This window comes from Macaca fascicularis, chromosome 16 (genome assembly GCF_037993035.2).
Source record: "Macaca fascicularis isolate 582-1 chromosome 16, T2T-MFA8v1.1".
In the NCBI taxonomy this organism is placed as follows: domain Eukaryota; kingdom Metazoa; phylum Chordata; class Mammalia; order Primates; family Cercopithecidae; genus Macaca; species Macaca fascicularis.
Window position 1 is genome coordinate 1,177,547 of NC_088390.1, and position 18,111 is coordinate 1,195,657.

General features: G+C 56.5%; 1 protein-coding gene across 7 annotated transcripts in view; it reads right to left on the minus strand.

Moving 5' to 3' along the window:
* Positions 1–18,111, minus strand: part of ABR (ABR activator of RhoGEF and GTPase) — a 230,965-nt gene that overhangs the window by 65,106 nt on the left and 147,748 nt on the right. For 6 of the 7 annotated variants that reach the window (XM_045376367.3, XM_065532214.2, XM_074018143.1 and 3 more), the window contains 4 exons: positions 13,166–13,273; positions 8,861–8,921; positions 3,251–3,303; positions 2,187–2,327 (listed from right to left, as the gene is read on the minus strand). In XM_045376367.3, the coding sequence (XP_045232302.2) occupies positions 2,187–2,327; positions 3,251–3,303; positions 8,861–8,921; positions 13,166–13,273 (363 nt within the window). Of the gene's footprint in view, positions 1–2,186; positions 2,328–3,250; positions 3,304–8,355; positions 8,547–8,860; positions 8,922–13,165; positions 13,274–18,111 lie in introns of those variants that run through there. The other variant, XM_065532215.2, reaches the window with a different exon arrangement.

Consider the following 18,111-nt stretch of genomic DNA (forward strand, 5'->3'; position numbering starts at 1 on the left):
CAGACGCGGTGGCTCATGCCTGTCATCCCAGCACTTGGGAGGCCGAGGCGGGCAGATCACCTGAGGTCAGGAGTTCGAGACCAGCCTGGCCAACATGGTAAAACCCTATCTCTAGTAAAAATACAAAAATTAGCTGGGCGTGGTGACACCTGCCTGTAATTCCAGCTAGGAGTTTGGGAGGCTGAGGCAGGAGATTTGCTTGAACCCAGAGGGTGGAGGTTGCAGTGAGCTGAGATTGCGCCATTGCACCCCAGCCTGGGTAACACAGTGAGACTCAGTCTCAAAAAAAAAAAAGATGACCATTGGCCGGGCGTGGTGGCTCACGCCTGTAATCCCAACACTTTGGGAGGCCGAGGCGGGTGGATCATGAGGTCAGGAGATCGAGACCATCCTGGCTAACACGGTGAAACCCCATCTCTACTAAAAATACAAAAAATTAGCTGGGCGTGGTGGCGGGCGCCTGTAGTCCCAGCTACTCAGGAGGCTGAAGCAGGAGAATGGCGTAAACCCGGGAGGTGGAGCTTGCAGTGAGCTGAGATCGCGCCACTGCACTCCAGCTTGGGCGACAGAGCGAGACTCCGTCAAAAAAAAAGAAAAAAAGATGACCGAAAACTGAGGGTACGCTAAGGCTGAGCCCTCTGGAGATTTTTCAGATATCCCCAGAGTAAAACAGACGAGGGCATCCCCGGACGCTGCACACCAGCCCCAGGAGCTGCAGAGGATCGGCTCTCTGCCCAGTGGACACTCTCCAGGCCTGTCCCTCACCACTTTCTCCCCAGGAGAACCTGGGGGCTCGTAAACAGACCAGAGGAGCAGAAACCCCGTCAGCCTCACTCCTAATGGCCTCCCCCGGACAGGAAGCCTTTCACCTGTGCCCAGATGCCAACCCAAGAGGGCAACCGTCCCTCTCATGCTTCCTGGTACTCCCCTCACTGGGCCGTCCCCACCCTTCCACCAAGAAGGGCCCCCGGGGAATGGCTGTCCCACATGCAGGTGCCCGCTGGACATTCCAGCAACCTGGACGGCCTCTGTCACCTCCAGCACCAGCTTTTCCTGCTGCGGGCTCCCCCCAAGCTACTGCTCGTGCAGGCCCAGCTGAAGCCGCTCCAAGCTCCTGCTCCCTTCGCTTCCCAGGGGACGCTGACAGCATCACACTGGCAGAGGGAGGTGTCTGCATTCAAGAACCAGGCACCCAGAGGCCGGCTTCCCCGGCATGGGGGAGAACGCATGGAGCCTCCAGACAGCCCCGGGCGAGGAATCCAGCTCTGATACCTGGGGCTGAAAGACCGTGTGGTGAACCTGGAGAGACTCCCCCGTTCTTCTTCTGGCTCACTGGATTGTTATTATTGAGACGGCGTCTCACTCTGTCGCCAAGGCTAGAGTGCAGTGGTGCGATCTGGGCTCACTGTAACCTCCGCCTCCCAAGTTCAAGCAATTCTCCTGCCTCAGCCTCCTGGGTAGCTGGGATTACAGGCACGCACCACCATGCCCGGCTAATTTTTGTATTTTTAGTAAAGACGGGGCTTTGTTGGCCAGGCTGGTCTCGAACTCCTGATCTCAAGTGATCCACCCACCTCGGCCTCCCAAAGTGCTGGGATTACAGGTGTGAGCCACCGCGCCCGGCCTCCCTAGATTATTATGAGGATTAATGACACACTGGACTTAAAATCTCTCAGCCTAGGGCCTGGAATGCTGCAGGTCATCAGGGTGACCAAGGACTGAAGACCTCTCCTTGGCTGGGAATGGCAAATCAGGGCTGGAGAGGCATGGGGCACCCAGCACCACCTGTGTGTGAGAGAAGGGGACGAGGGATCTGCCGCCCGTGCGTGAGAGAAGGGGACGAGGGATCTGCCGCCCGTGCGTGAGAGAAGGGGACGAGGGATCTGCCGCCCGTGCGTGAGAGAAGGGGACGAGCGATCTGCCGCCCGTGCGTGAGAGAAGGGGACGAGCGATCTGCCGCCCGTGCGTGAGAGAAGGGGACGAGGGATCTGCCGCCCGCGCGTGAGAGAAGGGGACGAGCGATCTGCCGCCCGTGCGTGAGAGAAGGGGACGAGGGATCTGCCGCCCGTGCGTGAGAGAAGGGGACGAGCGATCTGCCGCCCATGTGTGAGAGAAGGGGACAAGGGGTCTGGCCCACCCCATACTTCTCAGCCTGGGTGAGGGGCCGTGCTGGGCCCTGAGCTCACCTCCCCCTTGGGTGTTGTGACTGCAGTCCGGCGGGGGTCGATGTCCTCGTTGATGCTGGACAGGAAGTTCTGGGAGATGCGGAGAGCATCCTGCAGCAGTGGGTAGTCGGGGTGGTCCACAGGTGTGTGCTTCAGCAGGTCCTGGGAAGGGTGAGGCAGTGAGTTGAGGGGAGCGGCTCTGGGGCCCGATGTGTGGCCACAGGGGAGTGCTCAGTCCCCACCCAAAGAATCCAAAGGATGGGCACTCAGGGACCCACCTAATTCCTGAAAAATCTGAACTACAAATCAGAGTCAGGCGGGGTGCAGTGGCTCATGCCTGAAATCCCAGTACTTTGGGAGGCCGAGGCGGGAGGATCACTTGAGATCAGGAGTTCGAGACCAGCCTGGGCAACACGGTGAAACCCCATCTCTAGTAAAAATATAAAAATTAGCCGGGCGAGGTGGCGGGCACCTATAGTCCCAGCTACTTGGGAGGCTGAGGCAGGAGAATCGCCTGAACCTGGGAGGCGGAGCTTGCAGTGAGCTGAGATCGTGCCACTGCACTCCAGCCTGGGTGACAGTAAAAATAAAAAACAAAAAAAATAAAAATAAAAAGAAGAGCCAGTGCAGCAGGTGGAGGGCCCTGGCTGCTCCCTCTTCTCCCAGTTACAGTCATTATTCTTTCCCCGGTGGGGAGGCCAGGTGGAGGCTCATCCCCCTGAGCAGCTGGGAGAGAAACCAAAGGCCAGGTGGAGGCTCATCCCCTGAACAGCTGGGAGAGAAACCCGTGTCCGCCCTGCAGCTGCTCCAAGGATGCTGGAGACCAGGAGGCAGCCGGTGGGGAAGCAGGAAGTGCCTGCCTCCCGGGGAGCACCTGGCCAGTGTCAAGCTTAGTAGCCAAGCTGTATTCAGGCCCTGGCCTGGTGGCATGGATACTACAGGCCAGAAAGGCATCCTCCGGGCCTAGGGACCCCCTGATTCCCCACGTGGGCTGTTCTCAGTGACTCCAGCACCCTCTCACCCCAGACTCAGTCTTCCACCGCACTCCTAAGCCCTCTCTGGCCATTCAGGGGCTTGACACTTACGTGTAGGACTAAGGTGCTCCGAGTGACCCGGTCAATGGGCTTGTAGAGCAGAGCTGTTTGGGAGATAGGGAGAAGGAGGAAGAGGATGATGGACAAGGGCAACCCAGCACCCCAGAGACCAGTGTCGTCCCCCACCCGCCTGCTTCCCATGTGAACACCCCTCGCAGGATGCCAGAGTGAGCCCACGGCAGCCCCCACCTCTGCTCTCACTCCCCAGGCAGACCAAGCAGCGGACACTGCCCTGGCAGCCCCAGCTCCCTCTCCAGCCCTGCCTCCTCTCCAATCCGATGTGGCTTCCTCGAGAGCCACGTGCCCCCCGCAAGGCCTGTCCTGGCCTCACGTGGCTCAAGGCAGATGCTCCCCTGGACCCCCAGCCCTGAATCACACAGCTCCACCCAGCGACACCCTGCAGAGTCCAGCACACCTGCCACACGCAGGACCCCAGAATCACACAGCTCCACCCAGCCACGCCCTGCAGAGTCCAGCACACCTGCCACACGCAGGACCCCAGAACGGGGAACGAGACATTCTGTGTTTCTAGGAAGGGCAGCTCTCCAGACCTTATCATTCTCAGGCTCCTGCAGCTGAAGGCTGGGCACAGACAGCTGGGATTGGCATGCCTCACTGTGACCCACAGGACTGGCCTCATCTCTCAGAGGAAAGACCCCTCCCCACATCCTCAAACCCCAGAGCAAGCACAGGAAGGCTGGAGGCCAGGGAGGCTGGAGGCAGGGAGGCTGGAGGCAGGGAGGCTGGAGGCCAGGGAGGCAGGGAGGCTGGAGGCCAGGGAGGCTGGAGGTCAGGGAGGCCGGAGGTCAGGGAGGCTGGAGGCCAGGGAGGCCAGAGGCCAGGGAGGCCAGAGGCAGGGAGGCTGGAGGCCAGGGAGGCCGGAGGCAGGGAGGCTGGAGGCCAGGGAGGCTGGCCTGATCTCCACAGAAAGGCTCTGCTCCCCGAGGCTAGCCTGGTCAACACAGTGAAACCCTGTCTCTACTAAAAACACAAAAAGTAGCCAGGCATGGTGGCACACACCTATAATCCCAGCTACTTGGGAGGCTGAGGCAGGAGAGTCACTTGAACCCGAGAAGCGGAGATGATAGCGAACCAAGATCGCGCCACTGCACTCCAGCCTGGGCAACAACAGCGAAACTCCGTCTCAAAAAAAAAAAAAAGAAGAAAAGAAAGGCTGTGCTCTCAACACGTGGCAGCCCGAGGGGCAAAGTTTTCCTGAAGCAACTCAAGTTAGGCCTCACATATGAGAGCCCCAAAGAGGCTGGGAGAACCCAGGCAAGACCAGTCCAGGACCCCAAGAGCCACACCCTCCACAACCCAGACACCAAGTGAGGATGGCTGGGATTCAGCAGGGACAGGTGGAGGTGGCAGCTGGTGGATCAACACTTCCCAACGCCCTTCCTGCACGCAGCTGTGCCCGCCCTCCCAGCAGGAGGCTCAGCTTCAGTTCTGCACCTGGATGCTCTGTCCCTGGGGTCAGGACCTTGGGCAGTGAGAGAGGCATGGTGTTCATCTAGGAAGAAGGATCCCAGACTGGGTGTCCCATAGGACCAGGATGTGACAGGTCCCAGCGTGAACATGCATGCCCTAGCCGGGCCCCAAACCCAAGAGTTCTCCACATCCTGAGATATAAATATCCCCTGCGGCTAAGCAGACACTTCAGGGAGCAATCTGCAGGCTGTGAAGAAAACGCAGCCTCAGCAGGGGCCACCAGCCTAATATGCAGTCCGAGCTTGGCTGCCCATCAGAATGACTAGGGGAGCTGTTAAAAGATACAGATGCCTGCCCCCAGCCCCATCAACTCAACCCAAATCTCCGCAAGACCACACGGGGCATGAGCATTTTTAAAAAGCTTCTTTACTGATTTGAATGTATAATAGTAGTTAAAAACCACTGCTTTGTATTTTATGTATTTTAATTTTTAAAAAAATAGAGAGATGAGGGGCCGGGTGCAGTGGCTCATGCCTGTAATCCCAGCACTTTGGGAGGCCGAAGCGGGTGAGTCACTTGAGGTCAGGAGTTCAGGAACAGCCTGGCCAACATGGCAAAAACCCGTCTCTACTAAAAATAAAATTAGCAGGGCCTGGTGGCAGGTGCTTATAATCCCAGCTACTTGGGAAGCTGAGGCAAGGGAATCTCTTGAATCCGGGAGGCGGAAGTTGCAGTGAGCTGAGGTCGTGCCACTGCACTCCAGCCTGGCAACAGAGCGAGACAGGAAGGAAGAAAGTAGGGAGGGAGGGAAAGAAGGAAGGAAGGAAGGGACGGAGGGAGGGAGGGAGGAAAAGAAGGAAGGAAGGAAGGAAGGAAGGAAGGAAGGAAGGAAGGAAGGAAGGAAGGAAGGAAGGAAGGAAGGAAGGGAGGGAGGGAGGGAGGGAGGGAGGGAGGGAGGACAGCGAGCGACAAGGTCTCACTATGTTGCTGGTCTTGAACTCCTGGCCTCAAGCAATCCTCCTGCCTCAGTTTGCCAAAATGTTGGGATTGCAGGCATGAGCCACCATACCCGGCCAACCACTGGTTTACGTAAATACACTTCACATGACACATCTGTAGCCCTTTCTTATCTAGCAATTTCCAGAGACCCTCCCCATGGGCCATGGAAGCTTGAAGGAACGAGGCCAGTCTTGGAGTGTCCTGGGGCACTGAGGGTACAGCCCAGGTCCTCGCTCAGGTGGGTCCATTTCTGAGGCTGTTTAAGGCACCCACCTGTGGCTCAGCCCATCTTCAGGAAAAAATCACACTCGAGAATCCCAGAGACCCAAAAGAAAGCACAAGCTCAGCAGACACCTGCCGGAGTGGGCCCCAGAGTGGCAGCTCCACAGAAAGCTGACACTGCATTATTGGCTCCCCGCAGCCCTCTCCTGGGTCCCAGGAGGAAGAGGTTTCTGACTAAGCTCAGAGGTCTGCACACATGGCAGGTTGGGTTTCAGAGGGGTTATTAATATGCCTGTGGTCACCTCCAGAGTCCACCTGAGCAGGGCTGCGGAATGAGCCCCGGGAGGGCGGCCAGGAGGACAGGTGCACAGGGAGGGGGCGCTGGGACCACGTCAGATACAGAGGGAACCAGGGGAGCAAGAGCGGCCCTGAAGTTTGTGCTCCCCACGGCCCCTGCACGCCAGGGTCCCCTGAGAACTCAGGGGGAGGCGCTCGCTCTGGCCCTTCCCCGTCCCCAGGCTCCGGCAGGCTGGCCTGCTTCCTGCCCGGCCTCACCCACTCTCCCCACCCCTCTCCACTGACTTGGGCGGCAAGCTGGCCTCGCTCTAGTTTGCTGGGTACTCGCTGTGTGCCCAGGGTACTGAGTTCACTGCTTTGCTCACATTATTTCCTGTGATTAAAGAGGGAGGAAATTCTCACTAGCCCCATTTTACAGACAAGACAACTGAGGCCAGAGACGTTCTGTGGCTTGTTCCCCATCACCAAGCTACAAGTGGTGGGAGCTGGGCTTTGAACGCAGATCCACTCATGCTCCTGGCTTTGAGCTGCCCCTTCCTCAGGGGAGGGCAGCACCTGTAAAATCTCCATGACCCACAGGAGGGTTCTTGGGAAGAGTGACCAGGACGGGGTGAGCCCCCTCCTCACAAGCTGGCCCTTTCACTCCTCATTCCCCACTTTGAAGCTGACTTCAACAACAGTATCACGGAGACCGAAGCAGCGTGAACTCCAGGTCCCGGGTCGAAGCTTCCTTGTGGGGAAGAGAGAGGAAGCCAAGGCTACATTTCCTTTTCAGGGAGGCAGAGTCGAGACCTGACCAACCCCTAGGCCAGATCAAAAAGACCATTTCGCCTCCGATCGCTGACCAGGCCAATTTCAAGCGAGAACAGGGTTCCCGCGGCCATCCTGCCGGGTCGCAGGAGAAAGGCTGCCTCAGAGCTTGCTTCCCTCAAGAGGGTCCTGAGAAGATCAAGGGACAGTGGCCCCATACAGCCCCTCCACCATGGCCGCCTCTGGGAAGGAGCCCAGGAAACCTACCGTCTCTCCTCTGCAAGCTGCCACCCCCCTCACGTCAGCCTTCGACAAGGAGCTCCAAGGAGCTCCGGGTTACCAGGGAGATAGGAAGGGAAAGTGACTGAGAAGGGGGCAGAGCCGAAACACCTGGTGGGAAGGAAGAGGAAGGTCCTAAAACCAGCCGCCCGCTGCTCCCACAGACTCTGGCCTGGGAGCCACATGTGCCCGCCCCACTGCCTGCCACAGGGCACCCCTTGGCACGCCTTGCCTCTTGGGGCAGGGTCCACGGGCTTCTGCACATCTTCCTGCCTGGGCCGGCTTCATCCTCCTATGACCAACAGTCGTGCTGATGACATGCACCTGTCCCGGGACCTCCCCCATCCCCCCCAGCCAGCTTCGGGAGCTGCAAGGAGGATGGTCTGGGTTCCTTCCACCGAAAGGTGGGGTGTGTGTGACCTTCACAAAGCAGCTTGCCACACCCCCTCTCCCGCTGGCACTGCCGACCTGCCTTCCAGTTAAGGACCCAGACCTCGGCTCCGGTGTCTTTCATGGCTGAAAACAAACCTCTCAGCTCCTTCCTGCTCCCGCAGCCCCTCCGTGTCCTCCGCCTGCTGCTCCGAGAGCTGGCAGCATGTGCACTGGAGCACACAATACCCTGCCGCCCAGCCTCCGCTCCTCTCTCCAGAAACAAAGAAACTCCCAACTTCTCCCTCCGGCTCACACTGGCGCCCTGTCGGCTGGCAACGCCACCATCCGGACCATCACCACCCATGGCCACGCTGTGCCTGGCCCCCACGGACCCTCTCCCTGGCCTCAGGGCTACTACGTCTGCGGGCACAGCTCCTCGCCGTCTCTCCCTAACAGCCCCTCCAGGAAGTTCTCTCACACTAGCCCACCAATTCCCCGCCGATCCTCGGGGGCACCTGGCCCTCCAGCCTGGTCCTTCCATTTGCAAACGGCCCTGCCCTGAGCAGCCCCCAGGTTTCAACTCTAGGCTGGACGCCGGCGGAAACGAAGGGGGAATTCAGGTCCAGCCACTTGCCCGCCCTCCTTCCCTGTGGCCCTCAAACCTCGCCAGACACATTTGAGCCCACTCCAGCTGGCCCCCAGAGGTGGGAGGGTCTGCCGCCTCCCACAGCGGGCACCTGGGTTACCATAGGTGCAGTTACAGCAGAAGCGAATAATGAGGAGAATCTCCATGGCAGCCTCTGTCTCCGCAGCGGGAGCGTGCAGCCATCACTCCAGGCTCCCCAGCGCCCACCAGCAGCCCGGCCACTCAGCCCCCTTGCTGATGCCGCCGCACAGACTCCAGCATCGAGCAGCCGCTTCCGAGTGCTCTTCCAGCAAGAGGGAGGGGAGGGAGGCGCGTGGCGAGGAGAGGAGGGAAGGGGAAGGGGAGGAGGGGTGGGGAGGAGGGGCGGGGAGGGAGGGACCCAGCGGCCTGCTGGCATCCTGAAGAGGAGCACGTTTGTAGCTGGCTGGCTGCCTGGGCACGAGGCTGGAGTCCTCGCGTGCGCACACACACTCACGCGCGCTCACACTCACGCGCGCTCACACTCACACGCGCACACGGGGGAAGGGCGCTGCGTCCATGCAGCCCGTCGCCCACACAGCCAGACAAAGGCAGGTGCCGGTAATCCAGCCCGCTCCCCGAGGTACCTTCCATGGTGACGGACGTGTGGCTGTCCTTGGAGTCCTTGGGACCTTTCACTTTGAGTTCCTGCCAGAGGGAGGAGAGGAGTCACGGCCTGCTCCGTCCCTCACCGCCCCCAGCCCCTACCGTGAGCCTGGCAGGTAGGGGGGCTGTGAGACTCGGGATGCAAGGATGAGAACAGAGGCTGGGCGCGGTGGCTCACGCCTGTCATCCCAGCACTTTGGGAGGCTGAGGCAGGCGGATCAACTGAGGTCCGGAGTTCGAGACCAGCCTGGCCAACATGGTGAAACCCCGTCTCTACTAATAATACAAAAGTTAGCCAGGTGTGGTGGCACAAGCCTGTAGTCCCAGCTACTCGGGAGGCTGAGGCAGGAGAATCGCTTGAACCCGGGAGGCGGAGGTTGCAGTGAGCTGAGATCGTACCACTGCACTCCAGCCTGGGCAACAGAGTGAGATTCCGTCTCAAAAAAAAAAAAAAAAAAGAGAACAGAGACAAAGGAGCCCCACAGCCATTGGCTGCCTCTGCAACCCCAATCCCCCGCACCGCACCTGTGAACTCCTGGAGCCTGGTGGAGTCCAGTGGCTGGGGTGTGGGCAAGAAGGAAGGGACTCCAGGTCCCAGAGATGAGAGGGGCTGGCAGGGAGCCCCGTGATTACAGGAAACCCATCTCAGGAACCCCAACTCAGGAACCCTACACATCGGCCAAGGGCAGACAGGGTTTGAGCTGACCAGCGCCAGGTACTCCAGCAGCTCTTTCGGGCATCAGCAACCCGTGAGGTAGGAAGGAGGGGTCCCACACGCCTGCGCAGTGGAAGCAGGGAAGTGGTGGATCTGTGGCAGAGACGCGGAGCTCCCCAGGACAGTGAGCTGCATCCTGCCCCCGTCAGAGAGCACTCAGCTCCCAGCACCCCCGACACTCCCCACCCACCACTGCCTGTGCTGGGGGCCCGAGAGGAAGCTTCGAGGGAGGAAGAGCCAATGCCACTCCTGGACCCCAAGCCAGGCGACAGGTAGTGAGTACTGGAAACAGACCCCAGGAATGACTTGTCTGCTCCGAGCCTCTTCATCCTCCTTTAGAGAGGTTCCAGCCCCAGCTTCTGCTAGCAGGACAGTGCAGCCTGCAACCGGAGCTGTAATGCCATCCTCACTTGGCAGACCGCGCACACGGAGCCTCAAAGACGGGTGTGGGGGGGAAGGCAGGGGGCAAAGTGAGGCCAAGGTCAGGGGCTCAGGTGATGTCACCTGCTCGGCCTACAGGGAAGGAAGCGCCCAGACAGTAGGAACTTCCTACTTTGTCTCAAGCTGTTTCCAGACAGAGAAAACTCCCAGAGACTGAGCTTGGGTGCGTGTGTATTTTGGGGGGCGGGGGGTGGGGTTACTCAGCATCCCTAGGCTGTGTCTCTGGCTGGTGCCTGGATTCCCAGATTTCGGGACTTTTTCCTCACGCCCCCCTCCGGAGAGCCCAGGGGTGTGAAATCACTCCTGCTGCAGAAGGAGCCCAATTGCAGTAATTAAGTGGCAGCACCAGCAGGAAGCAAGGACGTCATCAAGTGAGTCAGGATGAGAAGCCACCTGGCAGAAAGCCAGGGGCCTGGCTCTGCCCTCTGGGGTGGGCAGGCTTTGAGGGGCTTACAGTTGGCTGTGGGGGTTTCTGCCTATGCACAGGGAACAGGCAGTCAGCCCAGGCCAAGGGAAGACCCCACACCCTCTGCACCATATCTGACCCTGGGTTCTTGGGCAGCCTTGGCAGGGCTGCTCTGAACACAGACCAGAGGAGTCCAGGTAGTTCCCGGGTGGGGCTGGAAACCGCGAAGGAAGCACCCTTTCTCCAGCCCCTTTCATTTGTACTTTTAATAGAGACGGGGTTTCACCATGTTGCCCAGGCCGGTCTCAAACTCCTGGACTCAAGCCAATCTCCCACCTCGGCCTCCCAAAGTGCTGGGATTACAGGCGTGAGCCACTGCACCCGGCCTCTCCAGCCTCTTGACTCCATGGAGAGGGACTTCCCCAGCCTGCACTTTGTCCTCCCAGGCAGAGGGTGACTCATCTGCTCCATGGGTCTGGGAGAAGAAACTGTGGTCAGCCGTCCTCTCTCTGCACACTGGGTGAGAGGCGTGGGCTCTGTCCTCATTGTTGGGGTGGGGGGGCCTGTGGTTTCCTACTCCTGCAAGGCACTCAATAGATACTTTCTCTCAGACAGGGTCTCGTGCTGTCGCCAGACTGGAGTGCAGTGGTGCGATCTCAGCTCACTGCAACCTCCACCTCTCGGGTTCAAGTGATTCTCCTGTCTCAGCCTCCCAAGTAGCTGGGATTACAGGTGTACGCCACCACGCCTGGCTCATTTTTGTATTTTTAGTAGAGACGGGATTTTGCCACGTTGGCCAGGCTGGTCTCAAACTCCTGACCTCTGGTAATCCGCCTGCCTCGGCCTCCCAAAGTGCTGGGATTACAGGTGTGAGCCACCGCGCCCGGCCTCAACAGATAATTTCATTCCAGAGGTGAACTGCCAGCAAGCTCACTGTGGCTACAGATACAAATCCACATTTTCCAAGCTGCATTTTAACAGTGATGAAGCTGACATGTTCATCTCCACCTGTCAGCTCCTCTACTGCCTCTCAGTGGATTCCAAACGTGGGTATCGCCCGTCACCCTTGAAGTTTCAGGAAAACGATCCTGCATTTCCCCAACTCTTCTAGTGTTAGAGTTGAGATGGGGACACAAAGGGCCAAGAGGGGCCTTTAAGGCAGGACTCCCAAAACTGCAGAAGCCTCTCCCCCTTTCTAGGATGGAGGTTCTCTTTTCCTGAACTGGGGGCTGTTCCTGCAAGGCCAGTGCTTTAGGGGTGTCACTGAGGTCTTTCTGGACAAAGGGAGGAACTGGGCTCTGTCCTGAAGGATCCTAAGCAACCGTCCCCTCCATGCCAGTTGATGGCAGATGTGACTGCACCTCTGCCCTGCAGAGGAGTGCAGGAGGAAGGCTGGACCACAGGGGCAGAAGCACGCGTGTTCCCGGCCAGGGAGTGCGGGAGAAAGGCTGAAGCACGCGTGTTCTGGGCCAGGAAGGCTGGACCACAGGGGCAGAAGCACGCGTGTTCCCGGCCAGGGAGTGCGGGAGAAAGGCTGAAGCACGCGTGTTCTGGGCCAGGAAGGCTGGGCCGAAGGGGCAGGAGCACGTGTGTTCCCGGCCAAGGAGTGCGGGAGGAAGGCTGGGCTGCAGGGGCAGGAGCACGCGTGTTCTGGGCCAGGAAGGCTGGGCCACAGGAACACGTGTGCTTCCAGACAGGGAGTGCGGGAGGAAGACTGGGCCACAGGAGCAGAAGCACGCGTGTTCCCGGCCAGGGATTCCAAGGCTCCTTCTCCACATAAGCGGCTCTTGCCCTCTCTGTGTTTACGGGATTGTAGTCTTGCTAGAGTTGGCAACACCCTTAAAAGACGACCTATAGTCCGAATTTCCTTAAGTATTCCCTATCATAAAAATCACCCAGAAGCTTGTTCAAATACAGAATCTTGGGCCCCACCCAAAGACTTCCGAATCAGAAACTCCAGGGAAGGTGCCTGAAAAATCTGTTTTAAACAGTGCCCCAGTGATTCTTATCAAGCAAGGTTAGGATTAGCTGGCCACGCCAGGCTCAGTGGCTCACACCTGTAACGTCAGCACTTCGGGAGGCTGAGACGGGCAGATCACCCGAGTCTGAGACCAACCTGGCCAACACGGCAAAACCTCATCTCTACTAAAAATACAAAAATTAGCCGGGCATGGTGGTGGGCACCTGTAATCCCAGCTACTTGGGAGGTTGAGGCAGGAGAATCACTTGAACCCAGGGGGTGGAGATTGTAGTGAACTGAGATTGCACCACTGCACTCCAGCCTGGGTGACAGAGCAAGACTCTGTCTTAGGAAAAAAAAAAAAAAAAAAAAAAAGGATTATCTGGCCAAGTCTAAACCCCTCATTCTACAGCACAGGAAATAAAAGCCAAGAGGGGGGACGTGACTTGCTCAAGGTCACTACAGTGTGGTGTGGGAGAACACTGCCTTGATTTTTTTTTTTTTTTTTTTTTTTTTTTTTTTGCCTCCCCTGTTCCTCTCTCTAACCTGAAAAAGAATAATAAAAAAATAAATAAAATAGATCATTCTCTATTAAGAGGGAAAATGTCAGGTGCAGGAAAGCAAATATCAGGCTAAGTGTTACCCATTACAGTAACCACTTCACCGACGGGCAAGCGAGGGAGGGGAGACCCAAGGGCTGCAGGGCTCTGAGCAGCCTCCAAAACCCTGTGTCCGTCAGGGAGGCTGTGCAGGGAGCTGCCTACCTCTGAGATCTTCTGGAACTGGTTGTTGGACTGGCTGCACTTCTCGGCTGTCTCCAGAGCGACTTTATAGTTATCCACAAATGCTTTGTACACGCCGAGCTGGCTGGCCTGCAGGGAGGAGTCAGGGAACAGAGGGAGAGGAGGGTGGGAGGGGAGAGGATTAATGAATGGATGAAAGCTTCAGAGTACCTGGAGCTCCCGTGCACTGAAAACCTCTCACTCAGCTCCAGAGGGCTCGCTGGGAACTCCGGGAAATGCAGGGATGAACATATTACAGTGCCCCTTTGAACTGGACAGTTTCCATGGAAACCAGCTCAGCCAATAAGGTTCACCAGGGGGTCTGGGGTTGGGGAGACCAGGCTAGCGCCTTTATCGGCCTGCTAGAAATTCAACTCCTCACAGCATCCAGCTTTCCTCAGCACCATCAAGGTCTCCCAGGGTTTGAAATCCCTTAATGTCTCATACTTCCTTCACATCCGGGAATTAGCTGGAGCAGGGAGAGAGGGGTGTGTGTGTGTGTGCTGGGTGGAGCTGTCACGTGTGGCCTGCTCAGGCCTCCCTCCCCATGTGAAGCATGGCGCACAGCATTTAAAGGTGCGGTCTTGGCCGGGTGTGGTGGCTCACGCCTGTAATCCCAGCACTTTGGGAGGCCTGAGGTCAGGAGTTCCAGACCAGCCTGGCCAACATGGTGAAACCCTCTCTCTACTAAAAATACAAAAATTAGCCAGGCGTGGTGGTGCGTGCCTGTAATCCCAGCTACTCAGGAGGCTGCAGTAGGAGAATCACTTGAACCTGGGAGGCCTTTCACTTTTTTTTTTTTTGCCTCCCCTGTTGCTCTCTCTAACCTGAAAGAGAATAATAAAAAAAATAAATAAAATAGATCATCTTCTATTAAGAGGGAAAATGTCAGTTGCAGGAAAGCAAATATCAGGCTAAGTGTTACCCATTACAGTAACCACTTCACCGACGGGCAAGCGAGGGAGGGGAGATCGCGTCACTGCACTGAAGCCTGGGTGACAGAGTAAGACTCAAAACAAAACAAAACAACAAATGAAGGTGCTGTCTTTCCATGTCCCTTGGCCTCAAGGCCTCGTCCTCGCCTCTTCCACCTCCTCTACCTCCAAGGAGCCAAAGCCCCAGCCTCAGTACACGTTTGCCTGTCACTCAGAATCTAACACAAAGCTTTTCCTGAGTCACAACCACATACAGCCTTGCCTCCTCTGAGAGGCAGGGCAGATCCCATCGCCCCTTTCTGCAAAAGGGGAAACCGAGGCTCCGTAAGTCAATTCCCCAAATATTTATGGAAAGCCTTCACTGTGCTGTGTATACACACTTCCTCTCAAGGGACCAAAAGGGTAGCAATTCAAATTAAAACCTTCATGAGATATTTTATGCTTATCAGAAGGGTCAAAATTTAAAAGTCTAATTGACAGCAAGGGCTGGCAAGCATATGTGGAAATTTAAACTCATTGTTTTTTTTTGACACGGAGTTTTGCTCTTGTTGCCCAGGCTGGAGTTCAGTGACGGGATCTCGGCTCGCCACAACCTCCGCCTCCCGGGTTCAAGCGATTCTCTTGCCTTAGCCTCCTGAGTAGCTGGGATTACAGGTATGCGCCACCACCATACCCGGCTAGTTTTGTATTTTTAGTAGAGACAGGTATGCGCCACCACCATACCCGGCTAGTTTTGTATTCCATGTTGGCCAGGCTGGTCTCGAACTCCTGACCTCAGGTGATCCGCCTGCCTCAGCCTCCCAAAGTGCTGAGATGACAGACGTGAGCCACCGCGCCCGGCCAATTTAAACTCTTACAGACTACTTGGGGGAGTGTAAATTAGTACAATTATTTGGAGAGCAATTTGTTAATAACTAATAAAGCTGAAAATAGGCCAGGCCTATTTTCAGTTGAACTAATAAAGCTGAGAATAGGCACAGCCATCTACTGCTTAGCAAATCCACTTCTACATACAAACCGCAGAGCTGTATTGTTCAGTACAGCGGCCACCAGCTACGTGAGGCTGCCAAGCTACCTGAGACAGGGTCGGTTCACACTGAGATGTGCCAGACATGTAAAACACACAGGGGGTTCCAAAGGCTTAGTATGTGAAAGAGAATGTAAACTACCTCGTTAATTTTTAAATACTGATTACACATGTTGAAATAATATTTGGATCTGCGGGAATAAATAAAAGATATTCTCAAAATTAATTTCACCTGCCTATTTTTACTTACAAAAATGTGGGTATTAGGGGCCAGGCGCGGTGGCTCACACCTGTAATCCCAGCACTTTGGGAGGCTGAGGCGGACAGATCACCTGAAGTTGGGAGTTCAAGACCAGCCTGGCCAAAATGGTGAAACCCCGTCTCTACTAAAGATACAAAATTAGCCGGGCGTGGTGGCGGGCGTCTATAGTCCCAGCTACGCCGGAGGTCAAGGCAGGAAAATCACTTGAACACAGCAGGTGGAGGTTGCAATGAGCCCAGATTGCATCGCTACACTCCAGCCTGGGCGACAAGAGCAAGACTCCGTCTCAAAAAAAACAAAAAAAAGGTGGGTATTAGAAAATGTGAAATGACGTATGTGGCTCATAAGCTATTTCCATTAGACAGCAGCGCTCTGGAACAAATGGCCTGTGTGTGCCCCAGGGGACTCAGGGGTGTTCACCGCCTCACTCTTCCTCCTCGTAGAGGAGGGACTGGAAACAAATGCTTGCACACGGGGGAAGCCGCACGCACAGCCATGAACGTGGATGCACCAGATTCACACATAGCATTGCTGACAAGCTCCAAAGCGGACATGGATTGAACTGTGACATAATACACGTGTATACTGATACACTTTTTTTCCTGAGATGGAGCCTCGCTCTGTCACCAGGCTGGAGTGCAGTGGCGCGATCTTGGCTCACTGCAACCTCTGCCTCCTGGGTTTCAAGCAATTCCCTGCCTCAGCCTCCCGAGTAACTGGGACTACAGGCGCCCGCCACCACACCCAGCTAATTTTTGTATTTTTAGTAGAGATGGGGTTTCGTCATATTGGTCAGGCTGGTCTTGAACTCCTGACCTCAGGTAATCGCCCACCTTGGGTTCCCAAAGTGCTAGGATTATGGGAGTGAGCCACCATGCCTGGCCTTACATACATTTTTAAAGTACATGCAGTTGGGAGCTGTGGTACACATACCTAAAGCCCTGGCTACTTGGGAGACTGAGGTGGGAGGATCACTTGAGCCCAGGAGTTCAAGTCCAGCCTGGACAACATAGCAAGACCTTTTTTTGTTTTTAAAGTACAGGCCACCCAAAATATAGATATGTAGTAAGCACACAAACTGCAGTCTGGAAGACTGTCCACCAAATTCACGCCAGTAGCTGCTTCGAAAGGGAGGAGGAAGGGAGGGGAGATTCCACCTTAACATGTGACGCTGTATTTTCTTCATCAGAAGGTTTTGCTGTGTTATTCTCCAGAGTTTCTGGTTTAAATGTTTTTCAATACAGTAGCAAGGGGGATACAGCTGCTGCCTGGCCTCCTCAGGGGCCTCCCTTCCCACCAAGGTGCTGGGGGAAGTGGGCTGCTGTGGACCCCAACCCCGGACCACCTGCTTTCTGCAGGATCCTCATGTTCCCCGAGGACCCAGAGAGGCTGAGGTGGGGATGGGGGCGGAGGTAGGGGTCGGGGTGGAGGTAGGGGTGGGGGTGGAGGTAGGGGTGGGGGCAGGCTGGCCGCAGCATCAGCTGAGCCTGGAACCTCGCAGGACAGAGGCAGAACCCTTTGAGGAAGCTGGTGGGGCAGAGGAGTGGGGAGAATCTGGAAAAGCCAGAGAGGGGAGAGAGAGTGGGGATGCTTGGGGTGACGCCAAGGCCAGAGGCATTTAGGTCTCAGCTGCAGAAGGGCCAGACTTTAAAAAGGGGGGGACGCGGCTGGACTTTAAAAGGGGGCGGGGCTGGAAGGGAGGGCGTTTATTTTGCTTTCCAGGGAGTACTGAGGCCCGGCCCATCAGTGCCCACGCTACAGAAGATGTGCTAGACAGCGGCTTCCTAAGCCAAAATCAAATCGCCAAGATTCTTCCAGGAAAGGGCCCCTCTTGTCCCCTTTCCCATGAGAAGAAGCAAGCCTGGAGGCCCAGGTTGGCACACCACCCTCCCAGGAGCCAGCTGTGCGGAGGCCTGAGTCCAGGGTTACGGTCATCTCCGGGACTGCCATCGCCACAGTCACCCCAGGCTGTAGGACCCAAGGCCTGGTTTGGCAGGTACATTAACTGGGAAGTGCAGGTTGCTTGGAAACAGCAGCCTGGCACTGGAGTGATCTCACAAAACAAACAGCAGAGATGCTAATTCGCTTCTCTCAGTAACGAATAATCAAATACCCAGAGACTTCGGCTGAAAATAAACCACCTCCAGATGCCAGGCCTGACCTGGCTCCACCCGGGTCCTCCCAGGCCTGCAGCCCCAGCGGCCTCAGGCATCAGTTCCCAATGCTGGGGAGGGAAGGTGGTGGGTAGTAGATTCATGGCCAGGCCTGTGGAGCTGAGACCAGAAGAGGGGACAGCCAGGTCCACGTGACAAAGATAAACTGTGACAGCGTTTCCAACAACCCTAGGCTTGCTCTCTTCTACTTCTGAGGGATGAGGAGAGGATGCCCCCCAGGCCACTCGGCTCAGGCGAGCAGGCAGTGATGACAGGTGTTCATCATCCCTGAATGGGAGGAAGCAGGTGGATCTGCTAGAACCAGAGTGTGGCATTCCCTTGAAAGGATACCTTCTGGGGTGCCTCTTCCCGATTTAATAATAATAATAATAATGGCACTGATGATAATGACTAGTTACTAAGTACTTATTAATTTATGATGCTCCAGGCCCTGTTCCAAGCACTTTTCCTTTTACTTTATTTTATTACATTTCTTTTTTTGAGACAGAGTCTTGCTCTTGTTGCCCAGGCTGGAGTGGAGTAGCACAATC